Consider the following 27,663-nt stretch of genomic DNA (forward strand, 5'->3'; position numbering starts at 1 on the left):
AATAAAAAATTTAAAGTTTGATTTTGATAAGATCAATTAGGTTAATGAGTCAATCTAAGTTTTTGATTGAATTATATAATTTTTTTTCTTCAACTTAAATTTGATTTAAGCCTGGAATTAGTTAGCAAATTAGCCTGAATTTTATAATTAGAATTTTTTTTTTATATAATTCTTATAACTTTTTTTAATTTTTTTTTAAAATAGGATTATAAGAAAAAAAATGGAGCAACCTGATAACGTCGCTCATCTTTCTTTCTTTTGCAATCCTAGAAAAAAAATTATAAGAAAAGAAGAAGATGAAACACTTTTCAGGGTCGATAAAAATGCTTTTTTAACATAATATGAAAAATACAATGTAAATTTTAACTGTAAAGTTATAAATAATTTTTTAAATTAATTAAATATTGATAATTCTAACTAAATAATAAATGTAATATTGCAGGTAAAAATATAGATAGAAATTTTTAATTACAATAAAATATAATTAAAAACATATTATAATTAATAAATAGTCTAAATAAAATAAAAAATTAATAACATGAAGAATTAATATTCACTGCAACAAACTTTACAATACAGGAAATCAGAAAAAAAAAAGAGTTAAAAATAATAAGGGTTAAAATATTTGAAAGTGTAGTTGGGGTTGTTTTTTAAATAACTTTTCATGTTGAAATGTATGTTAATAATATTTTTTTATTTTTTAAAAATTATTTTTATATCAACACATTAAAAAACGATTTAAAATATATAAAATATATTAAATTTTAATATAATTTTTTTTTTAAATTTTTTAATAACGCGATTTCCAAACAGTTTTTTAATAAAAACATAGTATTTATAAAACATAGTATTTATTTAAACTTGATTGGATTTTACCGATTTTGTACTATTGATGTCAGATTTTACTGTAATACATAAGGGGAGTTATAATAGTTACAAAACTAATATAATTTTGCCAAACGTTCTCCATCCTGTGTTGCAGTTACTCTGCAAATCTGCATGACAGTCAATCTCAAGTAAAGAGGAGCAGCAGCAGCGAGCAGAGCAAGAACAGGTAGTTGCTCTCTGGAGGTAGCGGTGGGAGACGACTGATTCGAACGGAAATGGGCGTCGATCAATCTACAGCTTCTTTTAGATTTATTACTATCACCTCCGCCTTTCTGACACTGGTAATTTCTTTTCTTTTCTCTTACGATTCTTACTTTCCATAAGAATTAGGGTTCTAGGAAATTACAGTGATTCATCATAATAACAAAGAGCGATATAATTATCAATGGCTGCCGAAATTATTGATTGATAAGTATCGTATCATTTTACCAGTTGATAGCAACGGGGTCGTATGGGTCTCCTTCTGGAACTCGCAAAACGGGAAAGTCGTCGTCTTCATCATCATCATCATCATCATCATCGGTGTTTTCTTTATTCAATCTCAAAGAGAAGAGTAGGTTTTGGAGTGAGTCTGTTATTCACAGCGGTGGTATGTTATGTCTCTGTTTCTTCTTAGCTTTTTTTTTTACATTTTCGTTTTGAGATATTAGATATCCAATTAATTAAGGAGTGAGCTGGCTAGCTTAGTTATATCATTTGATTGTTGAAAGCAGATTTTGATGATTTGGAATCTTTAAGCCCTGCCAAAATGGGAGCTCGCAATTTCACCAACGCCGGTAATTCCTCATTCCTCCCTTGCGTCTTATTGATTTTTGTTTATCTAGATGTACTCGTTACTGTAATTTCTACTTAAGCTTGCTAACTAGAGAAGGTCTTTAAATGATTTTCATGATTATTATTATGTTTCAGGTAACATTGCAAATTATCTTAAGCTCCAAGAAGTGGATTCGATGTATCTTCCGGTTCCTGTAAATTTCATTTTCATAGGCTTTGAAGGAAAAGGGAACCAAGGTCTATTTGATCTCATTGCCTATCATTTTTTTTTTGTTTTTAAGTTTTAAGGTAGCGTAATCTTTTTTTTTTTTTGTATTTGTTTTTTTCTTCGCTGGCTTAACACCCTTTTTTTATTATCTTCTTTTATCTGCTTGTCCATGTATAGCTTTCAAGCTTCATTCAGAAGAACTTGAGCGTTGGTTCACAAAAATTGATCACATCTTTGGGCATACACGTGTACCGAAAATCGGAGAAGTTCTCACCCCATTTTACAAAATTCATGTGGACAAAGAGCAACATCATCATCTTCCCTTAGTCAGTCAAATAAATTACAAGTAATGGTTCCTTATAGTGTGCATACTTCTTCCCTTTCGAATATGCTTGGTGATTTAAAGATGCAGTGGCATTATTTGCTCTGAGTAGTTTTGATTTTCTGCTCATGTCATTATAATTAACTTGCTTGTGCAGTTTTTCTGTTCATGCCATTCAGATGGGGGAAAAGGTTACTTCTATCTTTGAGCATGCCATCAATTTTTTGGCTCGTAAGGATGACTTGACTGATAACAGGTGAAATATGTTAAAACTGTAATCACCCCCCTGCTCCCCATTCTGTATGTCCAAAAATTTCAGTTTATTTTTTATGCCAAACTTATGTTTAGTTGTAATAAACATGCTAGAACAACTAATAACTATTAGTTGGAACAACTAATAGTTAGGATTATCCAATTTCACCTTACACATGCTGCATGGCCACCATCAGTTGTAATAAACTTGTGATCAACCACTACATTTCTTGTGATAATTGACAATATTTGTAGCGAAACAGACTGCAAGATATATATATTTGTTTCTGTGATCATAATGAGGCAATAGAAATAATATCATGTGAACTCCAAGGAAAATATTGTAATCCTTAAATGAAAGTTGATTGTTTCGAGGACAGTGGAGTTGATATATCTGCACATGCTGTTTAGGAAATCTGACAGGTTCAAGCTATTTGGACAACCAGTAAATTGATGTTTTATTATAACATCGTTGCGCACGCGTGCACACACACACACATATATATTTATTTATTTTGCGCTTTGGTCTTGTGTCTTACACTTTGTTGCACACCTAATTTTCCAATGAGTGAATGAGTGCTGGGAGGGCATCCTCCCTCCCAGCCTCAAATATGTGGTGCTGTCATGAATACTAATCTTCTCTACTTGAGTAGCACACATGGAAGGGGAGAGAGAGAGATTATTTTCTTTCTCTAGAGATTCTTTCAGACAGATTATGTTCTTTCTCAGAAGATTCTTTCTGTGGATGTTCACTGAATGTTTGTCTTTCACCATTCCTTTATGCCTGTTTTCCTTCTTTTGCTCTCACTCTCTCTATTTGCTCTCATCCTCTTTTAATTGTGGCTCATCCTTGACAGGGATGACAAGGATGTCCTTTGGCAAGTTGATATGGATGTGATGGATGCTCTTTTCACCAGTCTCGTTGACTACCTTCAACTTGACAATGCATATAACGTTTTCATTTTGAATCCCAAGCATGACTTAAAGAGGGCTAGATATGGCTACAGGTGTGTATTTTTTAAGGATATCCCTGCTTCCTTTGAACATTTTGTGCACAAGATTAGAACATAATAACACTACAATATGATACACCCTTGAACATGAGCTACAACAAATGGCTGGTTTGGATAAAATCTATAGACTTTTATTTTTCTTTTTGAACCTCTGGAATTATCTAACTGTTCTTTTCAATACATCTTATATTGTTTTTTTTTGGATTGAGACTGATTATGTGATATATGCTGTGTTTTATAACTTATTTTGAAATGGCAGGAGAGGTTTGTCAGAGTCAGAAATAACATTTCTTAAAGAGGTATTCTTTAAGCTTCTTCTTTCTTTATGTAACTGTTGGCATTCTTCAAGCATGATAATTAGATGGACATTCTGTTATGATATACAACAATTTTGGCTACAATGAAAATCCTAGGTAATGTCTTTCATTTTATTAATTCTCAGGTAGGGATTTTTGATATCCTTGTTCCTTCTTGGTGCTAATATGATATTATAGACCAGCTCCAGATTTATTTATTTATTTATTTGTGTTGTTTAGAATAAGAGCTTGCAAACAAAAATTCTTCAGTCAGGAGGTGTTTCAGAAAGTGTACTTGGTATGAAACTATGGTCTGCTCCATTTCATTTCCTTTTATAACTATTGTGAAGCCTTTTATTTATACTATAATGCTCTCGTCAAATGTAAAATGTTCTGGAAACACTTTGCAGTACTTGATAAGATTAAGAGACCTCTGTATGAAAAGCATCCTATGACCAAGTATGCCTGGACGATGACTGAAGAAACTGATACAGTTAGTACTCCTTATAACTTGAATCATAAAACTGTTCTATTTTATCCCTTAAACAGAAAGAATCCTAAACTGGTTTATCATATTGCAATATGTTGGTGTAAGATATAATAATTATTTCTGTTTTTCAGGTGGAATGGTACAATCTTTGCCTGGATGCGTTGAACAATGCTGAGAAGTTATATAAAGGGAAGGACACTTCTGATATCATTCAGAATAAAGTTTTACAAGTATGTTCTCTATCTCTTTCTCTCTTCCCTTTAAATTGTTACAAAATGAGGATTAAAGATATGTCACTTTTATTGAGACTTTTGTTTTCTGTCTATGCCAAGTTATTGAAAGGGAAGAATGAGGATATGGAGCTTTTCTTTGGAAAAGAGTTAAAATCCGGGGACTTCAGTGATTTTTCTGCGGAGTGCCTTACAGATACATGGATTGGAAAGGACAGGTATCAATTTCTTCCTCATCTTCCTCCCCTCCTCTCATTCATACATACATGCTCTGTGGATGCTCAACTAGTGGCATATTTTGCATCAGGTGGGCCTTTATTGATTTAACCGCTGGCCCCTTTTCATGGGGTCCTGCTGTTGGTGGAGAAGGTGTGCGCACAGAGCTTAGTTTGCCAAATGTGCAGAAAACTATTGGTGCAGTAGCAGGTACTGTTGATAGCTATTTCACTTGAAGTCTTTTATTTTATTCTATTTATGTAGTACAGTTTTTCCTTGGATTTGACCATCTCTTAAGTCATGTATTATAAACTTTCTGGTTTTGATGTTGGACTCACCCACTTATTTGGGACTCATGAATGTCTGTGTTGGTTGCTGTGGTAAATATTGTGGGTTAGGATACTTTGCTTCTTTCATTTCTTTCTTGGGTGCTTTAATTGGGCCTCCTGCAGAACTTTACATACCCTTTGTGGAATTTGTTTCTTTGATATGTGCTTACCTGCTTGTCATTCTTCATTAAAGCAGTCAAAGTGATTCTTTGACAAATTAGGAACAATGCAACATTATACTCGTTCATAAGTACCATCAATTCTTTGTATTTTGTTTTCATGGAAACTTTGCTTTATTGTTGAATCATGCATCAATCAGCATTTACACCAGTGTTTCTGGCTTTTTGACCAATAATATACTCTTTTTTCTGGAATTCAGAGATTTCAGAAGATGAAGCTGAAGAGCGTTTGCAAGAAGCAATTCAGGAAAAGTTTTCAGTATTTGGTGATGTATGTGCAATTTATGAAACTAATGGTGATTCATCATTCCAGATCCTCTTTCATATATCTTTTGCTAAACAAAAGTTGCTGCATGATTATACCATGGTGATAAGATTTAAGACCTAATAATATTAATGTATTTCTTACTTCCATGACCAGTGATGGATTCTTTTTTTTTTTGAGTCACGATGTAGGCTGGCTTCTGGATAGATATTGAAACTTAGGCTTTTCTTTGGCACCTTCTAGCTCTTAAAGATGCTGTGATATGCATATCCTTAATGGCATAGAACCTTTATTTTCTGAGAAATAAAAGTTGCCAACTATCCCACTGAGAAAGACTTGCAGCCTTAGAGCGATAGGTGGTGCCACAAATATAGGGCCCTGAAAGAACTGTCCATTTTGGCTTGATTTAAAATGCTGGTTACCTAGTCTATGGTTTCCAAGATAAGTATTGATGATTTGATTAAAGGATTACAAATCAGAAGTCTGTTTTTGCAGCAAGTTGAGTGTCGGATATGCATTTACCTTTTTGAAATTGTTTTCTCCTTGTGGCCCCCTCCAATGTTTTTTTGGCACCAATCTTATCTGTAAAATGGTAAGCTGATGCTAGAAAAATTATTGTAGAGACTGATGCCAGTGTGACTAATGATATCAAAAGCAAAGATGATGTGGCTGTTGCTTGGCCACACAGTACCTTGATGTCTTTCACTTGCCTCTCCGCAGCAATTGTTTCATAATTAACTATTGTTGAGCCTGGCAACTCTGTAATCTACTTAGTTAAAGACTTTTCCTTGTATGTTAGACTTTAAAATTATCGATTTATTATTTGGCACAGAATTATGGAAGTGCTGGACAATAGCTAGTTATCCTATAATTTAAACAATGAGTGTGTTCAGATATGCATCTATGTGAGGCTGGTTACTAGTCCATGGATTCACTATGTGCTGCCTGCTTGTTGAGTCTAGTGTGCACACTTTTTCCTTTAGCAATTGCTAAAAGTATCAAAATTGCATGTCATTTTGGCAGGGATTGATCCATTAGCGGCATTTTCATTACACAAATATTCCCTTAAGAATCTACCCCCCCCAAAAGTTCTGTTTGTTCATTGTGAAACTGAAGCATGGACTTGAGAACTACTCTTTTAACATTACAGTTGGCTAGATGATGATACGTGACTGGGTTTTGAGATGAAACTATATGAGTTTGTTAAGCTAGATGAAGAACTGTAAGGTATTTTAGGTTTCCATTTTTAATTGAGTTTGCTAATCTTACAGAAGGATCATCAGGCCATCGATATTCTTTTGGCTGAGATTGACATTTATGAGCTTTTTGCTTTCAAGCACTGCAAGGGAAGGAGAACTAAGCTAGCTCTATGTGAAGGTAGTTTTCTTTCTTCTTGTTTGTTTAGGCTACAAGGGCCCATTGTTTAGTTCATTTATAGCTGGAAGTTTTTCTTTCTTTCTTTCTTTAATTTGTAATGATTCCTTACTTTTACAGTAACTTGTGTGAATTTTATGTTTTGGTGAATTTATCATAAACTGTCACATTTATGGTTACAGAGCTTGATGAGAGAATGCATGATTTGAAAAATGAGCTTCAGTCTCTCGATGGTGAAGAGAATGATGAAAGTCATAAGAAAAAGGCCATAGAGGCATTAAAACGAATGGAGAGTTGGAATCTTTTCAGTGATACCCATGAGGTATACCATTTGGTCAGTTGATGAGGATTATTATGCTTTTCTTTTTTTTCCCTTTTGATTTATTATGCTAAAGGACAGATATTAATTACCCATATAATGAGAGAGAAAAACCGCTGGGTGTTCAGTTGGAAGAATTCATTTTAAGGATTTAAAGAATGAACAAATGATTGTGTGGGTTTATTAGATAGAAGGTTCATGTGAACGATCTTTTAGCTTTTATCCCATTCTATTATTTGTACATAATGGCTCAGTACTTTGTTATGCCTTTGAGTTGGTGACTTATTTTTCCAGCCGGAGTTTCGAAACTACACAGTTGCAAGGGATACTTTTCTTGCACATTTGGGTGCAACCCTTTGGGGGTCTATGAGACACATAATCTCACCTTCACTATCTGATGGAGCATTCCACTATTATGAGAAGATATCCTTTCAGTTGTTTTTCGTCACACATGAGGTATGGTTTGTCTATTATACTCTTGAAGAAGCTCTTCTGAAACTTGCAATTTGTTCTTACCCCTACTTTGTCCACGCAGAAAGTTAGGAATGTTAAACATCTACCTGTTGATCTCAAGGCTCTAAAGAATGGGCTATCCTCCTTGCTGGTATCCTCACAAAAGGCTATGTTCAGTGAGAATCTGTATGTTTTCTCTGTTGTTTTGTTTCTGAAACTTTGTCCCATTAAGCCCCTTGTGCACAAGTCAAGGCTAGATTAAGATCTCTCTGTCTTCTGGCATCATTATCTCTTGTATTATTCACTTAATTCACGCATAATCTTCTTACATCAATAGTTGGTCCCTACTTATATAGACATGGTTAGTTGTGAGAGTTTATATTCCCAGCAAGGCATTTTAGAAACTTACTTTCCACAATAGGGTGCTTTTAATCTTATTTACTAAAATAGGATGTTTTATGCCAAGTACACTCCATCACACATGTATATTGACACCTCAGTTTTTACTTTTCATGAAATTACTACCTAAAATTCTAGGTAAAGGTGCTGCCACAATCACCTCTTCAAGTCTCATAACCTTCTTTTCTTATCTGTATTTTACCCTACATTGTTTTATCCTCACTTTTCTAAATTAAATACATTTTTTCCATGTAAGTTTCATGGAAACAGAGATCACCATGGATTTGGTCCTTCTAAGCTTACTGAGCATGATTATTTGATGGTATTCTTCTCCATATTCATCTTCTCCCTATTATTGGTGAGCGGATGGATGAATTTCTCAAGAGGAGTTTTAATGTATTAGAATGTTTTCTTACAATAGGCCTTAGACATCCTTGGTATTTAGCTTTAATAATCCTCAAAACCTTTTTTTTGTTGTATTTATTTTAATTTTTTGTTAATGAATTGCACAGTCTCCCTTAAATTTACCCTTTGTAGTTTCTCTAATTATTGATGAATCATACATGTTATAATGATATCCAAACATTTCATAATTACAAAAAGCCTAGTATTTGGTTAAGAACAATTGGGGTTTGCTTTTAATTTTGTTTTTATTAATAATAATTGGACTCTTGGAATTAGAATTGCAGCAAATTTAATTGAAATGATGGCATGCACGACCTGCAAACAAAATGATGTGAGAGGGAGATAGAAATCATGACTGCTTCTCTATTTTTCTTTGGTCAATTTTAAATAAAAAGTGACAAAAGTATGCAATGAAGTCTATATGGAATAAAACACCTTTAAGAGATTGCATTGCATAAAGCACCCTATTCTAGTATCGTGTGGAACAAGACTTAAAGGAAGCTTGTTTTGATTAAAAAAGAGAGTCAGGTTTGTCTTCCATTCACCTTGCTTATTTTCCAAGTTGCATGTAGGGTAGTACTTTCAGAGGATCCTGCATTAGCGATGGCCTTTTCAGTGGCTAGGCGAGCAGCAGCTGTCCCATTATTGCTTGTTAATGGAACATATAGGAAAACCACTCGGTCCTATCTTGACTCTTCCATTCTCCAGCATCAGTTGCAGAGACAGCTCCATGACCGTGGCTCTCTCAAAGGTCATCTATGAGCTTATATTTCTCATTCTTCTTTACTTTTGACTTGTAATGACAAAAATTTTCCATTACTGACAAGAATGTACTTTTTCTGGGACTCGTATGTTGATGATACCTGTAATGTGTCATTTCTAATCCCCAATGCAAGTGATCCTGTAATATTTGTGCCAGCTTTGTTTAAAACCATATCCATTTTTTAGCAGTCACCATTTTTAAACCTTGTCCTTTTTGTTCAACCTGGATTCTCTATGTGTGCGAGATCATGTGCATGAGTAGATACCAGTGCATTTGTTAATTAGAAAGTACTATAATTTGGTGGATGCATGTACAATTGATAGATGAAGTATGGGTTTTCACATTTAAGGGGGAGGCTGATGCTATAGTTGATGTAGTAAGATATGCATAGAATGTTGGGCTTCTTTTATGGTCCTCCTCTGTTTTACCTGTACTATTGTGGATAAAGTAAGATGAATTTGTGGGCTACAATCTCTGTTTGTTAGAGAGCTGCCCTTGTGCTCGTTCTGGAAGACAGACTAGTAAGATGATTCGTTTGTAAGTAATTCAGGGTAGCTAGATACACATAGTAACCTGAGTCAATTTTCTGTTGCCTTTCAACCCACTAGCTGTGGCCTACCTGTAATTATATTTTAGTTTTGTTTCTCATCACTGACATATGCCAAGCTAATGTTTTCAATTTCTTTAAATAACGCAGGAGTACATGCCCATAGTATGTCCACGCTTGAAGTTCCTATCTTTTGGTTCATTTCTGGCGAGCCACTATTAGTTGACAAGCATTATCAGGCAAAGGCTCTTTCTGACATGGTTATTGTGGTCCAGTCAGAACCATCATCATGGGAAAGCCATCTGCAGTGTAATGGGCAATCAGTTTTGTGGGATCTGAGGTTAGAAATACGATCATCACATTTTGTTTTTATAACTGGTTTAATGTCAACCGTTGCTATTTAGTCCAGTAGTTAGATAATTTGTAAATTTGCCATAAGAAGCAGATGTGTGGTATCTGAAGGGGTTGGAGCTCTTGATGCATAGTTTGCAATCTCTTATTTCTGGACTTGCTTTTCAGTTCTTGACTTCTTGTCCCTGTTATTGGCTCTTTCCCATCACTCTCATTATGATTTCCTAGCATCTTCTACTTTTGCATAATTTTTCATTTTCATTTGATTAGATTTCTTTCTCCTGGGAAACTTCTTTAAACTTGTGGTGCCCATTTGTGCTCCTGCTAGTTAGAATAAATTTTACTTTTAAAAAAAAAAGGAAAACGAAAGAAAGAAAAAGCAATTTTTTTAAAAAATTACCTTAATTATGAAAGTACAAAAGCTTGAAATCTCTATATTAATCCACTTTGGATTCTAATGTATGCTTCTTCTTCTTCTTCTTCTTTTTAAACTGAAATCCATAGTCTTAACTCATATTTATTGCTATATTCTCCCCTTCCCCCATCATCCAGGAGGCCTGTAAAAGCTGCATTGGCCGCTGTCTCTGAACATCTGGCTGGTTTACTTCCCCTCCATCTTGTCTACAGCCATGCCCATGAAACTGCGATTGAGGTACTTTTTACAGTGCAGAGGTTATCAGTCTGCTTAATTCACTGTTCTATGTGATAACATGATAAAATTCCAATATCGATGTTATGGTGCTACATATGAGGAGATATGTTGTGGTGAACTTTTCAGTTGTTGGTGATAGAATTCTATGAGGTTTAATGTAGCATATCAATTCTTTCCCCCCCTCAAAGGATAGAGATTTAATGATCTTTTGTCCACTCCTCAAAGGTTTGTGTCCGAGAGACATAAAACTTAACAAATCAGGAAGTTAACATTGGAACTATGTTGATTTCCTATATCTTAAGAGCATTGCATTTCTTGAACACTAATAGGGCAACATAAGACATGCCAAAGAGGAGTTAAAATTAGTTTACTGCTCTTCATTCATGTACTCCTTTCAAAGTTTTTCTTAGGCTGTATATGCATTATTTAACTATGCACTCGCATACTCATTCTTGTATGGCCTTTGAAACACCAATTTAATTGGCCTGGAACTGTCTTAATGATGGTATCTTGCACTTATTTTATCATAATTGCCATAGTGGGAAAATGACCATTAGGACCAAATGGGATTTTGGGGGAGAGAATTTGGAGAAAATCTGATCCTTCAGTGTGTTTGCATGACTTGATTGCTTTGAAAATTTAAACCTGTGTACTTTAGGTGTAAGCTCAAGACTTTCTCATTTCACCAAATGGTCCTTGTTTCTAATTGTTGAAGTATTGAAATTATTTTATCCAATTAGTGATCCCATTAGCGAGTCATGTCTTGTGAATGGTTGAATGCCATCTTCATGTTTTATGTTAGGCATTTTTCTGTAACTTAACTTTCCATGTCGTGTTTTTCTCGCGCGTGCACACACCACATGAAGGTGAACATTACTTGCATGCTTCAGATTCCTTGTCTTTTCCTTGATTGCTGATTCTGTAGATGAGCTTGCATCTCCTCTCGCACTAATTGAATAGCTAACATTGGCTACCAATGTGACAGGATTGGGTTTGGTCGGTGGGATGCAATCCTTTTTCAATCACTTCTCAAGGCTGGCATGTTTCACAGTTTCAGTCTGATACAATTGCTCGAAGCTACATCATCACAGCGCTTGAAGATTCAATACAACTGGTCAATTCAGCTGTTCGCCGTCTACTGATGGAACGCACATGTATCCTTGCCTTGTTTTGTTGCAATTGACTAACCAGAAAGATGCATGTGAATATCCATGTTGTAAGAGCCATGATTCTCATACCATTCTATAACTTTTGCAAGGTTTTTACCTTTTATTTTCCTAACTTCAATTGGAGTCACTACTCATCTGGAATCCATTGGTATTCAATCTGTACTTTCATATGGTACCTGCTATAACCACAAGTTATAAAAGTTCCACCTGGATTACAGAATTGGAATGCTCAGGGAATGCTATCAATTAGAAAATTGGCATTCATAAGACAGTGCTTCTTGTTGCCCTTTGTTTTAATAGAACAAGGTTCTACCTTTCATTTGTCTGGGAGCTGCAACAGAACCTTTTAAGGCTGACACTTCAAAAAATTTCCATAGTTGATTTTTCAAAAAAAAAAAAAAGGAAAGAAAAGGAAAGGAAATATAAAGGAATTCTTGGAAAGATGCATCTGTATTTGTAATTACACCTGTGATTGTTAATTGTCTTTGGAAAAGTACTTGACAAAAACCAGCTGAGAAGACCTTCAAAATGTTTCAGTCTGAGGAGCGAGAACTTGTGGACAAGTATAATTATGTTGTTAGTCTTTGGAGAAGGGTAAGTATTCTTGTTCCTCTAACATTTCACTGAACTACTACACGATTCAAGTCCATTATATCTGAAGAACCTGCTTGATTTATATGTAATACACTTTGCTTTGTCAGATTTCAACTATCCATGGAGAACTGCGTTACATGGATGCTATGAGATTTCTTTATACCCTAGAGGATGCATCTGAAAGGTTAGGCACTGTTGACCTTTTCTTTCTATTTTCTTTCCTGATTGAATCCAAGCATAAACAAGTGTGGTGCGCTATTGAAACATAAATTTAGCTGGACAGGTTCTGTTGGCTGCCGATCCATTTTGGTTACTGGACACAATTCTGGCTTCACGTGCTTGTGTTTCAATTCTTTAAAAATTTCTTTTCTCGATATGCCTTTTCACAATTGTTTCAGATTTGGAGGTGAATGAAAGCCTTGAGTATATCAAACATCACCTTAGTTATGCCTGTTCTGTTTGTTTCAACATGGTTGGATGGAACTGAGCAAACAACTAATTTTTCTGTGGCTAGTTTATGAACTTAGGAAGCACATTTTTGTTGCAGGTTTGCTAGTCAAGTGAATGCAACTATAGCCATTCTTCACCCAATTCACTGCACGAGAGAGAGAAAAGTACATGTGGTGATTGACATGACAACAGTTCCTGCCTTCTTGGTTGTTCTTGGTGTTCTTTATATAGTTCTAAAGCCTAGACGACCAAAACCCAAGATTAATTAATCTCTCTGGGTGGAAGTCATGGTTGCGAAGCTGTGCGGGATTGATCATGAAGACTTGCAAAGTTACTTTGAGGGGAATGACGATGCAATTTTCTTCCCCATATAGCATTTTCAGTACACACCCTTTTGTTTTCCGTTCGAGGCAGCAAGATTTTATAAGTGAATGAGTGAGGAAATAGGAATGAGATGTAGTGTGAAGTAGCCAACGAGCTAGAATATTGCAATGCGGATGATTGCTTGAGTCCTGTACAATCATGATATCTCACCCAATAGTGATCTGTCGTTTAGAATTTGGAAGTGTAGGAAAGAAGTTGTAACGTACATTCGAGTTGTACATTAATAATGGACGTAGTGTGCTTATGATGGGCAGTGTAGGACGAGATATGTTTGCGGACGAGGAAGAAAATTTAAGCTCAAAAAACAGAGCACTGAAATTCAGTTTGTTGTTTTAATTATTCTAATTTCAGATTGGCATGTTTTTGTTCTTCCTGGTTAATTTGAGACTATGAAGTCTTTTAACTCAATATTGTGTTATTGTTTATACAAAGGAATTAAATAGATATTTTTTTTTAAAAAGAAGAAATTCCACGAAATAATGATTCACTCAACCATTTAGGTCACAAAAAGTATTTTACAGAGGGAATGGAAAATCATATAACTAGGTTGAGGTTGTTATTTCAGTGAAGCAGAGGATGCTGGTGTTAAGCAGACTATGATTCAATAGAGATATACCTCTATCCTTGTCTGTATATGTTGATCTATGTATGACAAGAGGCTAGTTAAGCACATGCAGCTATTACCTTTGTTGCGTTATCTTAAAATAATCAATTTAATGCTTTGATTATGCAACCAAGTTCATTGAGACAAGTCTTCTAGATCAAATATGCTCTTTGAAACTAAGGCTTTGATGATTTACTGCTTCGTTTCTCTGATAAAGAAGAAGAAGAATAAGAAGATTTACTGCTTCAATTCCTTAAAAAGTGATTATTAGATTATTTTCAGGGAAAATCCATCCAGACATCTTGAACATGAGGGCTCTGTTAAATTTCGTTACCATTTCTTTTTACAGCTCGACCGGCTTACTTCCAAATTGTGCCAATCTTGTGCACAATATGCAAGTGTATTATCGCACAGATGGAACCATGTACATGCCAACATGTCCGTCCAGGCTAAATTTTGATGGCCATTGGACTGACTGCAGGGACAAATATACGTGAAGGCAGTCGATAAGTTGGCTGCCGTTTTATCAAGGTTCACGACGTTTTTCCTTCTTTCAGAGTCTCTTCCCGTCCTGGGTCTGTCTGACTTCACTGCAGATATTGAACCGTTTCTCAGCTTCAAAAGAGTAAATAAAATTAAGAAAGAAAACCGCAGCTCTTAAATATTCATCATCCCCGGTCCTGTTCGATAGCATATTGATATTTTGCAAAGCACAGAATTTAAACATTTCAATTCAAACATATTCTGGGGTTTAAATGGCCAAGAAAAAATCTTCCATGATTTGAGATTCAGTTTAGAGCAGGGGTTCCATAACACTCTCCATTCCTAGACCTGGAATTGGTGGAGGTGGAACCATAGTTGGACTTTCTATTCCAAAACAATCAGACAGAAAATCCAAGCACAGCTCAAGCATTTCCTTTTTGCAATGTTTGATGATGGGGGGATGGATTTACTACCGAAAAGAAGCAACTTGTGTTGAATCAGATACATGATCTACACTGTCACTCAACTCCTGTCCCTTGGTTTCAAACGGGAAGAGCAGAGAGCTGAATGCAGAAATAGCCATCACAACCTCAAATAGAATGATAGCTTCTGTAAGATAGCAACCAGTCACCAGTCCAACCGCCACCAGAGGGCATATCATGCCACCAATCCTCCCCACTGAACTTGCCACTCCAGCACCAGTTGCCCTCACTGCTGTAGGATATAACTGGAGAGAGAGAGGAAATTAATTCAAAGAATCAACAAACCAGATTTAAAAGAAAAAGAAGCATGCACAGCTTTTTTGCAGTTTCAATTCTGTATGGCAAGGCGGAAAGAAATTATATAAAGCATAGAGGGGACGAGAAAAAACTCTAGAGAAGCTGCACAGAACCTGAAACTTCTAACAAATCAATTATCACGCTTCCTGTCTAAGACTCTAAAAAGATACCATTCGACGTTGATAGAAATAGGGAAGGTGAAAAACTATATATTATTCTAGGGATTTACCTCCGGGGCATATAATGTAGCAATTGTGAAAGATCCCATGACACACATGCGAGCTCCAAATAACATTGCTGTTGTCAGATTTGCAGACACATTGAAAAGCAATGGAAAAAGAAAAATGCAACCCAATACAAGCATAAGGGCCATGGAAAGCTTGCGGCCAAGTCTATCCACGATAATTGCAGATAAAAGCAGCCCAGGAAGCTCTACAATATAGATTTTTAAGGAAATAAGTACAGTGCATGAAAAAAATTGAAGATTAAATGTCAATTTCTCTTGTAACACAATTCAGAATGAAGTACTGAAAGAGGAGACTAGGCATGCAATACCTGCCAAACTAGTAACAAACACATTTATGTAGAGGCTGTCATTCTGGAGATTTTCTGAGCTCAAGATAGTCGAGCCACATTTGCCTTGCTGACTACTTAGCTCTGAGGTCAGCAGTATGATACCATAATACGAAAATACATTTCCAAATAGTAAGACCCATAGGAGCAGTGTTGTTTGAATTAATGTCGATGAAAAAAGCATGAAAAATGATGAAAAGACAGATTTAAAATCTACAATCACTTTTCTGGTTGAAGATAGTAGAGGAGTATATTTTGATGGGGCAGATTTTTCTTCCTGTCCGACTGTACTATCAGGAACAAGCATCCCAGGAGGAAGTTCAGATTGGTTCAGAAGAGCTATCTTTTGCAGAATTTTATGTGCATCATTTATTCTTCCTTTCATGCATAGATACCTTGGAGATTCTGGTACAATACCATAAAAGAGAAGAAGAGCAATTGATGGTAGAGAAGAGAATGCAAGTAGCCACCTCCAACTCAATCTTTGCATGACAAGCTGCCAAAAGAGAAGAATTTCCACCTAAGAAAGATGTATGCTAGAGAATGAATGTTAGGTTCTGAACTTCTCTGCTATAAATTCTGATCTAGTTTAGGTTTCCTATTTATCTCCCACAGTTAGGATAATCATCGAAAAGCGAGGAAATTGACAAAACACACCCATGCAAGTGAAGCCTCAAAAATTGCACCCAATGTCCAGAAAGTTGAGAAGACAACCATCCATTTCCCTCTGTGTGGAGCAGGAACAAACTCTAGAAACCAGGAGCAGAGTACAGTTGAACCACCCAGGCCTAAGCCAACCAAACAACGAATTATCACCAAAGATTCATAATTTGGGGAGAAAGCACTCAATAGTCCAGCTCCACTAGTCAGCACAGCAATTCCTAGGAAACCCTTCCTGGAAGAGCAAGTGGAAGCAGAGAAGTCATTAACAATATGCACGTCGATACAGTAGGATTTTCTGCTTTATATGTGATAGAAGCAGTGAAGTCATTAACAAATAGCAAGGAGACAAACATTGAAAGATATAAGGGAGGGAGAAATGAATGGCTTGCCTCCTTCCACAGTTATCTGAAACAAGGCCCCAAGAATAAGCTCCAACAAGCATGCCAGCAAATACAACTGTTGATAACAGACTCTCTTGGCCTGAGGAGAGTCCCCACTGGGACTTAACAGTTGGACCAACAAAAGAGAGAAGCATAAGCTCCATTGCTTCTGCAAACCAACCAAGACCAGCATAGGCAAGCACCAGACCTTGGAATTTCCCGAACCCCAAACAGGCAAGTGCCTCATCCAAAGTGTATGCAGGGGCTTCATCATCCATCTATGTATATAAGTGGTGATCAAATAAATTAACAAAGAAATCAAAACCTTATTATGGATTTGATATGTGATGGTCAAAGAAACTTGTGCTTACCCCCCTGACCCCGATGGAACTCTCAGCTTCAATCACCGGCATAGCTTCAAACTAGTTATAAATCAAACATGCTATCACCATCAATCGAAAACAAAAACTGTAATAATTATAAGAAGAAATTACTAATCTTAAACACTAAAGGAAAAAATGATGATATTTTTCAGAAATGGATAAACATGGAGTCTCACAATTTATTTATACTGCCCGGACAAGAATCAAACAAAACCAAACACTACTGGGTAGCAAAAGTCAAGCTGCACCCACCTAATATATTGAGCATTCCTCGTGTTAGGTGAATGAAAAGTGACGAGTCCCGAATCACTCATGTGTTGGATAATTGATTGAATGTCTCACTTCAAGCAACATGGTTCATTTTTTTTTTTTTTTTAGTTAAGGTGTTTTCTTAGTCAAGGTGTTAAATGACTTAATATGAAATCACACGCTGTCACACGCTGTTAATCGGTAGCGGGTGAAGCTTGGAAAATTAAGTAACTAGTAGCTAACAATTGTAAAAAAATTTATTTGATGAATAAGAGGACTTTTTAATAAAAAAAATTAATAATTTTATAGATTGAGAAAATGTAATAATATTTAAAAAATATAAATTCTAAAAATATATATGCTGAAAATATTAAGAATAAAGAGATTGTAAATATTTGATTTAAAGGATTCATGATATATTTATAGTTCATGAATCTTTTTTTTTTTTGGAGAACAGGAATTGGAATGTAATTTTACTCTTGTGATATTTTAAGTTGTATTTTACTCAAAATAATACGTATTCGATCAATATAAAATATCTAATGACCCGCGTGGGTTTCTGAAAAAATCTCTGGTGAGTGTTGGGCTCAAGCCCATTAAAGATGAAAAATGGGTACAGATGCGCTGCTTGGACCCAAGCATATTGGACTCGGGGTGCGCTCCCGAGCCTAAGAGCGTTGAGCTTGGGTGCGGAACCCCGAGCCCACAGGGGTGTTGGTGTGATGTTTAGAAAAAATAAATAGGAAAATGCAACAATGCCTTGATATAAATGAATAAAAAGTATTGTGGTAATTGAATAAAGCTTGATAAATATAAATAGAAAAAAAGAGAGTGAAAATCTCTTTTGAGAGAGAGAGAATTGGCAGGAGAGAAGAAAGGGAGAAAGAAGAAGAGGAGAAAAGAGAGAAATAAGAAGGAAAAGAAAGTTAGAGAAAATAAATTTTAAAGGTAAGATTTATGTTTTGATGTGTATAATTGTATTATTTAGCTTTGATTTTTGATTTAGTTGAAGATTAGGGAGTTGAGTTCGGGCTACCACGTTTGAGTCCACTCTCCTAGACTCCCTTGCTGTACATTGGGCTCGAGCTATCAAGCTCGAGCCTAAGGGGTGTTTTTTTTTAGGGGGACTTATCTTAAATGGTTTTTTAGATTCATTTTATCTAGATCTATCAAAAAGTTAGGTGAATAAAAAATTGTATCTATACATGAAAACTTGTCTATTTAAAATTGTGTCTTTATTTTAAAACAATGTTTTAACCTTAAAAAATTCTATATATATAATTTTGACAAGGTTCATAAGAAAAAAACAAATATCTGTCTTTCCAAAAACTCCTTGCAAGGAGTAGCATGTAGTTTTTTTTAATACCAAAAACAAAAGATTAAGTAACAATATTTCAATTTATTAGAAGACATATAATAAATGGATTGTTGTTTCGAGATATATATATCTTCAAGTCTATATTCTATCAACAGCTAGTATAAATTGATTTTTTTATATGTTGATTTATACATATTTTATGTTTAGGTATTGTAGAAAATAGATAGATAGATCATCTGACTATAAGAGGAACAATACCTCATCTGCAGAAGAACACTCTCAACAGGTACAGTAACAATAATGTAAGAAGAAGAAATGGTAGTGTTGGGTTCCCACTCCGATATTCTTTTCACTAGTAAAATCTGATATTCATGAAAAAAACCACTTCATTCTCCATTGGTGGTTTTAAAGCTCTAGTTGCATGCCACCAACCCTCCCTACAGCACTTGCAACCCCAACACCAGTTGTCCTCACAGCCGTTGGATATAACTGAAGGAACAGCATATCCAAGACAATCAATTATTCAGAACCATGCAACACTAACCGCTAGTAGGTGTGAAACTTGAAAAGAACTGGCAAGTACGACCATTCACCTTTCGGATACAACAAAATGCATGAATTCCAGGGCTTACCTCCTGAGCATATATTGTAGCAAGCGTGGAGAGTACTCTGCTACTCATGCGAGCTCCGAACATCAATGTTGTTGTTAAACTTGCAGATTGATGGTAAAACAGAGGGGAGAGGAAAATACAACCTGAGGCAAACATGAATGATATCGAGAGCCTGCGTCCAATTGTATCCACAATAATTGCTGATAGAATAAGCCCAGGAATCTCTACAACATAGAGTTTCAGGAAAACATACCTGGTCATTGCCTCGGATGATACATGTATGCATATATATAGAAAGAAAAAGAAAAAGAAAGTAAACATTTCATGTCATGGAGGATTCCTCAAACCTCAACCTTAAGTGCAGGTGGAGGAGACGGTGCATGCAATACCTGCCAAACTAGTAATAAATAACGGGAGTCAGTCACTCCCAGAAGGCCCCTCTCTGTAACTGAATGAAAAGACATTGAACATGCTTGCAAACAATGGGCAGTATAATGTATAAAGATACTTCACAACAAAGCAAAGAAGACAGCATATCATACTCTTGAGCATATTTCTAGTACCCATGCTTTCTCATATTCGCCATTTGCTGATTGATCAACTACGACAACAGAAAGAGCAAGGGAAAAGCCAAGTTACTCTGCAGTTTCATACAAAAGCATTATCATGTTTCCTCTCTAAAAAAAATACCTTTTTAAGTTAATTTAAGGATTTGTAAACTGAATATAAAATATTTAATAATAAAATTTTGAATTAAAGTTTTGTATGATTTTTTATTCTCAAAATATTTTTTATGTTTGTTGTTTTTTTGTATTATTTCTATGTGTTAATTTTTTTTGGATTAACATAAATGTTCGGGTCAGTTTGCACGTATCTCGACTAATCTCATAGGTCCTGAAGTTAACGACCATATAAGTCTCCAGTGGCCCTGAGGTTTGTGGGACTCGAACTAATGACATTTAAAAAGCAAATCTAAAACCTAACTAGTTGAGTTACACCCCTCAAAATTTATTTTTATGTTATTGTTTTTATACATGCTTGCTATATTTTTAAGCACTAGTACATCTTTGATCGGATATTAGCAAATATTTGACCGGATAGTAGCAAATAGAAGGTCATGCCATGGACATTTTAGTGAGTGTGGTAAATATTATTTTTTAAAATATTTTTTGTTTAAAAATATATTAAAATAATATTTTTTTTAAAAAGTTATTTTTGATATCAGCATAGTAAAACGATAAAAAAACACCCAAAAACATTAATTTGAAGCTAAAATAAAAAATTCAAAATTTTTAAGAATATAGTTGGACCGCAGTGCCAAACAAAATTATATACACCAAAAAACCTAAGCACCTTTTAAGTTAAAAAGTATTAGTTTAAAAAAAACACTAAAAAGTATGGTTATATTATTGTAGCCACGTTCACAAAACACTATTTATTGTAATTTTTTTTTAATTTAACCCTTCAACAACCCAATTTTTTTTTAATTTTATCTTTTAATATTAGTTTGTTTGGAAAATTATGTTTTTTATTTTTTTCCCTGTTAGGTTATATATCATTCTCATAAATTTAGTTTTTTCTCTTGATTTTAACATTCAATAATGATTCTGTTGAAAGTGCAGCTTCATTTTTTTTTTCAAATTGATTTGTTTTTCTAATTGAAAATATTTATCTTGATCTCATGATTCACGTCGCAGGTATAACAAGTTGACTTGAGTTGTTTTTTGCTATTTTTTCTAATAATTAGTTTTTCTAATTTTATCTTTTAACATTGTGTTAGTTGAAAATTAGGCTTTGTGATTTTTTAAATTTTTTTTCTACGGGATTATCATAATCTGATGACTCGGGTCATAGGTTTGACAAGTTGACTTGAGTTGGCTTTGTTTATTTTTTTGGTCTTTTTTTTATTGAATTTTTTTTAATTGGTCTTTGTAATTTTTTTTTATTTGTTTTCCATGGAGTTATCTCGGTTTCATGACCTAGGTCATGAGTTTAGCAAGTTGATCCAAGTTGATTTTATTCATTTTTTGGGTCATTTTTTAATTGAATATGTTTTTTTTAAAAAAAATTTACCCTCCAACAACTTAGTCTTTTTTTATTTAGTTTTTTTTTTCAATTTCATCTTTCAATATTAGATTATTTGGAAATTGAACATTGTAATTTTTTAAAATTTTATTTTTGTAGAGTTATCCCGGTCTCATTGATTTCTTTTAAAAAGTTTTTTTTTTATCTTTTTATTTGTTTTTTATGAAGCTATCATTTCCTCATGATTTAGGTCGTGGGTTTAACAAATTAGTCTGGGCTGATTTTGACTGCTTTTTTATTTTTTTTATTTTATCTTTTAACATTGATTTGATTAAAAATTGAGTTTTATAAAAAAAAAATTATTTATTTACTATAGGGTTATTATGATATCGGGACTTAAGTTGCGGGTTTAACAGGTTAACTCAGGTTGACTCAAGTAATTTATTTATATATTTATTTCAATTTGATCTTTCAACATTGAGTTGATTAAGAATTGATGTTCACAATTTATTTTAATTTATTTTTTATAGGGTTATCCATGTTTCATAACCTGAGTTGATTCAATATATAACATAGAAAGCAAATTAATATATCATATTTTAAATTTATAATTAAAACTTTTTTATTAGAAAATATGTTATCAATACTTGGATAAATTATTTTGTTAAAGAAATTAATTTGATTGCGGCATAACACGAGCTAATAATATTTGCGTGATTACAAGTGCAGGAGCAGAAGTAGCAGCTGGCTTACAGGTTCTGCGCAGACCAGTATAGTATATAATATGGATACAAATTTGAAATTAATAATAATAAATCATGGACTCTGTAAATTTTTTATTTATTTTTAATGTAGGTGTTTGGATTAACTTGTGCATATCTTGACTAATTCTATAGGCCCTGAAGTTAACAACTATATAAGTCTCTAATGACCTTAAAGTTTATAAAATTCAAATTGATAATTTTTAGAAAACAAATCTAAAATCTGATAAGTTGAGTTATAATATTCGAGAGTTTCTAAAATCTTATTAAAAAAAGTAAAGAACACGACATGAGACCTGTTACTTTTTAGAATTAATGGAGGGTGTTGGGAGCGGTCCAATTATATATATTTTTTAAAAAAATATTTTAAATTAATTTATTTTTGATGATTTTAACGTGTTAATATTAAAAAAATATTATTTAAATATATTTTTAAATAAAAAATATCAAATAAAAACCTCACCCACTTCGAAGACAGAAAAAAAGAAAAGAAAAAAGAGGGGAACATTGAAGGTTGGTCAAAGTAGAATGGAAAGGAACAGAAGAGTCAAAGTCAACTGAGAATAAATAATAGAAAAAAGGGGGTAATAATTTAGGTTTCCGAGTTGCAGTTTCAATGTACTTTCAGGGTGGGGAGAGGTGCACGGAAGGTGTCAATGTGGTGGGAAGGTTCGAGGAAGGAAGGAAAGGAAGAAAACGAAAGAGGTGAGTTCAAGAGGTGGACTATGGACGGATCGCCCCACCCACGCTCTTCAAATTACGGTGGTTAGAAATAGAGGATGTACAGAGAGGGTAAAATAGAATGGATCGGTGGTTAGAAAGACCAATTAAAGATCAGCAATTGAGAAACCGCGTGCGGCACACCATCCCTCAGGAGGAAACTGCAATGCAACCATGAAGCACTCACCATGCGCATAGTTTTTTTATTTTTTTATTTTTTTGTATTTTAAAATGAAATAGGAAAAGAGGATGAGATGTGAAAGGCAATGCTGCTAGCTGCTGCTGCTGCCGTCTTTATTTGAACAATACGTATGATGTTATGTAAAATTTCGATATTAAGTATGTATGGAGCTTATTAGTCTTTCGGACATGGTTTATCTGACAATAGTAAGTAAGACAATCCTCTTTTTAACTGTTTGTTTTGTTTGACGCCCGCATGGTGGACTGACGGAGAATAAATTTAGATTCATTTTGGTAAACGCGAGAGAAACAAGGGCAACCATTCCTCCTCTCTTCTCTTCTTTCCATCTATCAGGTTTCAGACCTCATCTGAGCGCTGGGGATTAACGAAGAGTCGCTGCGTTCTGACTCCTCCTGATCCAGACAGAGTCTTGGATTGGATTTCTGTGGTAGTTGTTTGCACAAGAATCTCAGGCCCAACCTTCCCCTCTTCTTTTCTTTCTTTCGCTGCATACATGCGCGTGCATGTATATGTAGAAGAGATGCTCGTCTTACTAGGAGCAGGAGGAAGATGACCATATCAAATCATCAATCTTGAGTGACAGAGATTGAGAGAGACAATTATAGATAACATGAGTAGACAATCGGTCGCAGTAGAAGCAGGTGCTTCTCACTTCACCACCTGCCTCTTTCACAAGTTTATGGTATCGTATCATCTACCTTTTCACTCCCTCTTTTACTAGCTACTTCTTTTTATCCCATCAAATACTGCTCCCTCTTCTTTATTTATTATTTGTAATTCTTTCAATCAATTGAACCCATCTTTGTATTATGGATTTTAACGATCGAATTCCTTCCGGAAAGCTTCTCTTTCTTTGTTTTTAATTTCTCTATCAGCTGTTAACACACACACATACATGTATGGATGTATGATCACGATTCCACAATGATTGTTGGCCTTTTGTGATGGGATGTTATGGGAATAAAGAAACATTTTGATGATCAGTGATTGATTCATTGCAGTGTGGTGCCTGTCTCGATCCTTCATACTCCCCAAACTCTTCTGGTAAAGGCAAAAGTAAATCTTCCATTAAAAAATCGTCCCATGGCTTCCACTTGGTCGAGGGCAAGTCTGGTCATGCTATGGAAGATTACCATGTCGCTGAATACAGGAAAGAGAAGAATCATGAACTTGGTTTGTTTGCCATCTTTGATGGTCATCTTGGCAATCGTGTACCTAGTTATTTGAAAGATCATCTTTTCAACAACATCCTTGACGAGGTCCATCCGTCCTTCCCTCCATCCGTCCCATGTCTATTGTTATTACCAACCCTTTCGCTCTTATCTTTTTCCCTGTGATGATGCTTGCAGCCCAATTTCTGGAAAGATCCTGCCACTGCCATTAAGAACGCTTATCGCTCCACCAATCATTTCATTTTGGAGAACTCCATGGAATTAGGCCCTGGGGGCTCTACCGCTGTCACTGCAATTGTTATCGACGGCAAAGGCATATGGGTCGCAAACATTGGTGACTCTAGAGCTGTTGTGTGTGTAGGAGGCTTCGCCAATCAACTTACAGTGGACCATGAGCCACACACTGAAAGAAAAAGGATTGAGAAGCAGGGTGGCTTTGTCATAACCTTTCCTGGTAACATATCGCCATTTTTTTTCCACGTTTGATGGCTTTCAAGTCTCTGTCTTTTGGTGGAACTTTCTGCAGACTACTTCAGCTACTATAATGCAGATAGTTAATTGGGTTACCATTTCCATAGTATAAACTTATCACACCATTCTAGTTTCTTTAAAGAATTGCTTTTCTGCTGTGATTCTTCTTACTGAACAAACTAATAATTACTTCAGGAGATGTACCCAGGGTTAATGGCCAACTTGCAGTTGCACGAGCTTTTGGGGATCAAAGCCTTAGAGCGCATTTAAGCTCAGAGCCTGATGTGAGATATGTGCCTATAGACTCAACTATGGACTTTGTTATCTTAGCGAGCGATGGATTGTGGAAGGTCAGTGATTAAAATACCTTAATAACTTGTAGTTTTTTAATTTTTTCATTGTCATGCATCCCACTCCATAATTTTTTCTTCAAGTGTGTGTGAAATGATAATACTTATAGTCACTTATTGTAACACTTGCTGTAATGTTGAACAAAACTCATGTTGGTTTTGCTCTAAGAAAAACACAGCAGCTAACACTTTCACTTTATTATTTTCATATGTTTTCTTATTCATAATTCTGAATGTTTAAGATGGCTATATATATAGCCTTACAGACTTTTACTCTTATCTAACTAAGATGAAAACTAATCAATTAGCTAACTCCTAACAATGATAAAATTCTAATAGATAATAATCTTAATATTGTAGAGTTCTAACAATATTAGAACTCTTACAAACTCGAAATCCTATGAAACTAAATCCTAGCTGACATTGAACTCTAATATTGAGGTATGCATCCTTGTGATAGCAACTGGATACGCTGTGCTTATTTAAGAATAAAATTGCCAATTTTAAGAAACTTATCGAGAAGCTTTTACCGTGTATTCTGACCATTTTAGTGTATTTTTGGAATTTCTTTCTGCATGTCGAGGGTGGGATTGATTTCAATTTGTAGTTGGGCTGCTTTTATTATTGAATTTATACATTAAGCATGAACTTGAGTCCTCAAAACCAGTGTGCCCTTCTACTGAAATTCTTCTGTCCCTGATCTTTTCCCAGTTGTGAATGACGTAAGAGCCGAGTGTTTATTACTGTAAACTAATGAAAATTCACTTATGGTGGTAAGAAATGCAGCAACTTGACTCCGACAACATATACCGCTTGCTTCCTCTCTGTTATTGAATTGTTTGGCTGAAAATTATGAGCTAGTTAGCTGGTGGTACGCTAGCATATATATATGGATATAGATATTTGTCGTTGGATTGCAGAAGCATGTGCTGAATCACTCGTGTTTACTTTGGTTTCTGTTACGAGAGTCCTGGATTGCAATGGAACTGCAATACTTTATGTTCCTGAATCTACTCCACATAACGTCCATGATACTGAGTCATGCCACATTTAAGAGTAACTATTACTACTGTATACCCACTGGTTTGCTGTGATATTCTGCAGGTCATGAAGAATCAGGAGGCAGTTGATTTAGTGAAACCAATCAAGGATCCAAGAGCGGCAGCTAAGCGCTTGACAACTGAGGCACTGGCAAGAAAGAGTAAAGATGATATATCATGCATTGTGATCCGGTTTGGATGAACCAGTGAGAGAGCACATTGCCCCTACTTACCAAGGCCGCTTGCTTTGTTCATGTCTTCTCTGTAAAATGGTCAGCTGATTGGGTGTGTCCGTAGGAAGCTTGGTTTGAGGCCTTTTTTGCTTGTGTTGTAGTAGTTTTGCTTTCAAAGAAAGGGAGTTAAGGTGGAAATGTGTGCATTTTTTTTTACCAAGGAAAGATTTTCCTCATCGATCCATGAGCCACCCTCTACCTCCCTATACAGGGGGGGGGGGGTGTCCATAGAGATGATTCATGGGGAGTGGCAAGCTTGTTTCGCTGGATTGATGATGATAGATAGAGAAACAAGGTGGTCTTAGGTTTTTATTTAATTCTGTGTACATAACACAATTTTCGTGTGCTGTCTTTGTTGCTGTGATGATAATAAATGCTTTGGTTTGGTATACATGCGATGTGTTTTGCCTCCAAAACAAAAGTGCAGGCCTATACTGTATTGTTTTTGCCATTCTTGCAGCTTCAAATTCATCGTTATACCGTTCTTTAGATTTTACAGAAGCTTTCAGCTCTTCCGCAGCAGCTTCCTTAACTCGTTTTGTTGCCCTAATTTTTTTTTTAAAATTTTTTTTGAATCGACTACTTGAATCAGTTAAATTAATATGTTAAATTTATAACCTCCATTTAAAATAATATTTCAATATAAAATAAATTAAAATAAATTATGAAGTTAACTCAACTTTGAAAAATAAAATTTTTAAAAATCAATTAAAAAAAAAGAAAAAAAATAATTCAAATCAATTCGGGTTAACCTACTAAACCTACAACCTGGGTCATAAAACCAGAATAACCCCATTGAAAATAAATCAAAACAATTTAGAAATTTCAATTCTCAATCGACCCAATATTAAAGTATTAAATTGAAAAAAAAATTAATATAAAAAAAAGACAGTAAATCAACCCGAGTGATCAACCAACAAAATCCATGATTTGAGTCATGAGACCAACATAACTTTATAAAAATAAATCGAAATAAATCATAAAACCTAATTCTTAAACAACTCAATATTAAAGAATGAAATTAAAAAAAATTAAAAAAAAACAAGTCAATTATACTAACTCACCGAACCTGCAACACTGGTTATGAGATTGAGATAACTATATAAAAAACAAACCACAATGAATTAAATGTTAAATGATAAAAAAAATATAATTTTAGAAAGGGAAAAAACACAAAAAATAATATTGCAATGAATAATATTTTATGAAATAATGCACATAAAAAGCATCACCTTTTTTAGTTTTTTACTAATTAATATAGTCTCACCAGAAAATTGAAATAGAGCCCATGTGAAAAAACATGCCAAAATATTGTTTAGAAGAA

General features: G+C 34.7%; 3 protein-coding genes across 7 annotated transcripts; 2 read left to right on the top strand and 1 right to left on the bottom strand.

Annotated features, from left to right (window-relative positions):
• Window positions 1–900: 900 nt before the first annotated feature.
• On the top strand, window positions 901–13,690 carry LOC18107893 (uncharacterized). The gene is made up of 25 exons (XM_052448933.1): window positions 901–1,169; window positions 1,321–1,477; window positions 1,602–1,664; window positions 1,798–1,899; window positions 2,048–2,216; window positions 2,350–2,448; window positions 3,302–3,451; window positions 3,717–3,756; window positions 3,994–4,051; window positions 4,164–4,246; window positions 4,375–4,473; window positions 4,576–4,691; window positions 4,781–4,899; window positions 5,398–5,468; window positions 6,734–6,839; window positions 7,019–7,158; window positions 7,450–7,611; window positions 7,691–7,794; window positions 8,985–9,163; window positions 9,873–10,062; window positions 10,626–10,725; window positions 11,711–11,879; window positions 12,406–12,488; window positions 12,596–12,672; window positions 13,036–13,690. The coding sequence occupies exons 1-25, from the start codon at window positions 1,104–1,106 to the stop codon at window positions 13,205–13,207; spliced, it is 2,874 nt and encodes a 957-aa protein (XP_052304893.1). The 5' UTR covers window positions 901–1,103; the 3' UTR covers window positions 13,208–13,690.
• Window positions 13,691–14,561: 871 nt separating this feature from the next.
• Window positions 14,562–17,563, bottom strand: LOC18107894 (organic cation/carnitine transporter 7). 5 transcript variants are annotated; one of them, XM_024589999.2, is made up of 7 exons: window positions 17,364–17,563; window positions 17,176–17,226; window positions 16,814–17,082; window positions 16,419–16,656; window positions 15,744–16,257; window positions 15,418–15,620; window positions 14,562–15,136 (listed from the first exon to the last, which is right to left on the bottom strand). In XM_024589999.2, the coding sequence occupies exons 2-7, from the start codon at window positions 17,215–17,217 to the stop codon at window positions 14,879–14,881; spliced, it is 1,524 nt and encodes a 507-aa protein (XP_024445767.2). In that variant the 5' UTR covers window positions 17,218–17,226; window positions 17,364–17,563; the 3' UTR covers window positions 14,562–14,878. The 5 variants fall into 5 exon arrangements, with proteins under 5 accessions (XP_024445767.2, XP_024445765.2, XP_052304895.1 ...); XM_024589997.2 differs by having other exon boundaries at window positions 17,176–17,272; window positions 17,364–17,562; XM_052448935.1 differs by having other exon boundaries at window positions 17,176–17,220; window positions 17,334–17,562.
• Window positions 17,564–22,761: 5,198 nt separating this feature from the next.
• LOC18107895 (probable protein phosphatase 2C 44) lies at window positions 22,762–26,730 on the top strand. The gene is made up of 5 exons (XM_024590659.2): window positions 22,762–23,755; window positions 24,075–24,332; window positions 24,423–24,699; window positions 24,912–25,066; window positions 26,171–26,730. The coding sequence occupies exons 1-5, from the start codon at window positions 23,684–23,686 to the stop codon at window positions 26,306–26,308; spliced, it is 900 nt and encodes a 299-aa protein (XP_024446427.2). The 5' UTR covers window positions 22,762–23,683; the 3' UTR covers window positions 26,309–26,730.
• Window positions 26,731–27,663: the final 933 nt, after the last annotated feature.

Source organism: Populus trichocarpa, chromosome 18 (assembly GCF_000002775.5).
Source record: "Populus trichocarpa isolate Nisqually-1 chromosome 18, P.trichocarpa_v4.1, whole genome shotgun sequence".
NCBI classification, from domain to species: Eukaryota; Viridiplantae; Streptophyta; class Magnoliopsida; order Malpighiales; family Salicaceae; genus Populus; species Populus trichocarpa.

Excerpts from the sequence above, each read along its gene's own strand:
- LOC18107893 (XM_052448933.1), top strand. The coding sequence starts at position 1,104 with ATGGGCGTCGATCAATCTACAGCTTCTTTTAGATTTATTACTATCACC. Across the intron at positions 6,840-7,018 it reads TAAGCTAGCTCTATGTGAAG|AGCTTGATGAGAGAATGCAT; the intron begins GTAGTTTTCTTT and ends TTATGGTTACAG. Across the intron at positions 7,159-7,449 it reads TTTTCAGTGATACCCATGAG|CCGGAGTTTCGAAACTACAC; the intron begins GTATACCATTTG and ends TTATTTTTCCAG.
- LOC18107894 (XM_024589999.2), bottom strand. The coding sequence starts at position 17,217 with ATGCCGGTGATTGAAGCTGAGAGTTCCATCGGGGTCAGGGGG. Across the intron at positions 16,258-16,418 it reads TTGAGGCTTCACTTGCATGG|CTTGTCATGCAAAGATTGAG; the intron begins GTGTGTTTTGTC and ends CTCTTTTGGCAG. Across the intron at positions 15,621-15,743 it reads GTTTGTTACTAGTTTGGCAG|AGCTTCCTGGGCTGCTTTTA; the intron begins GTATTGCATGCC and ends TCTATATTGTAG.
- LOC18107895 (XM_024590659.2), top strand. The coding sequence starts at position 23,684 with ATGAGTAGACAATCGGTCGCAGTAGAAGCAGGTGCTTCTCACTTCACC. Across the intron at positions 23,756-24,074 it reads GCCTCTTTCACAAGTTTATG|TGTGGTGCCTGTCTCGATCC; the intron begins GTATCGTATCAT and ends GATTCATTGCAG. Across the intron at positions 24,333-24,422 it reads TCAACAACATCCTTGACGAG|CCCAATTTCTGGAAAGATCC; the intron begins GTCCATCCGTCC and ends TGATGCTTGCAG.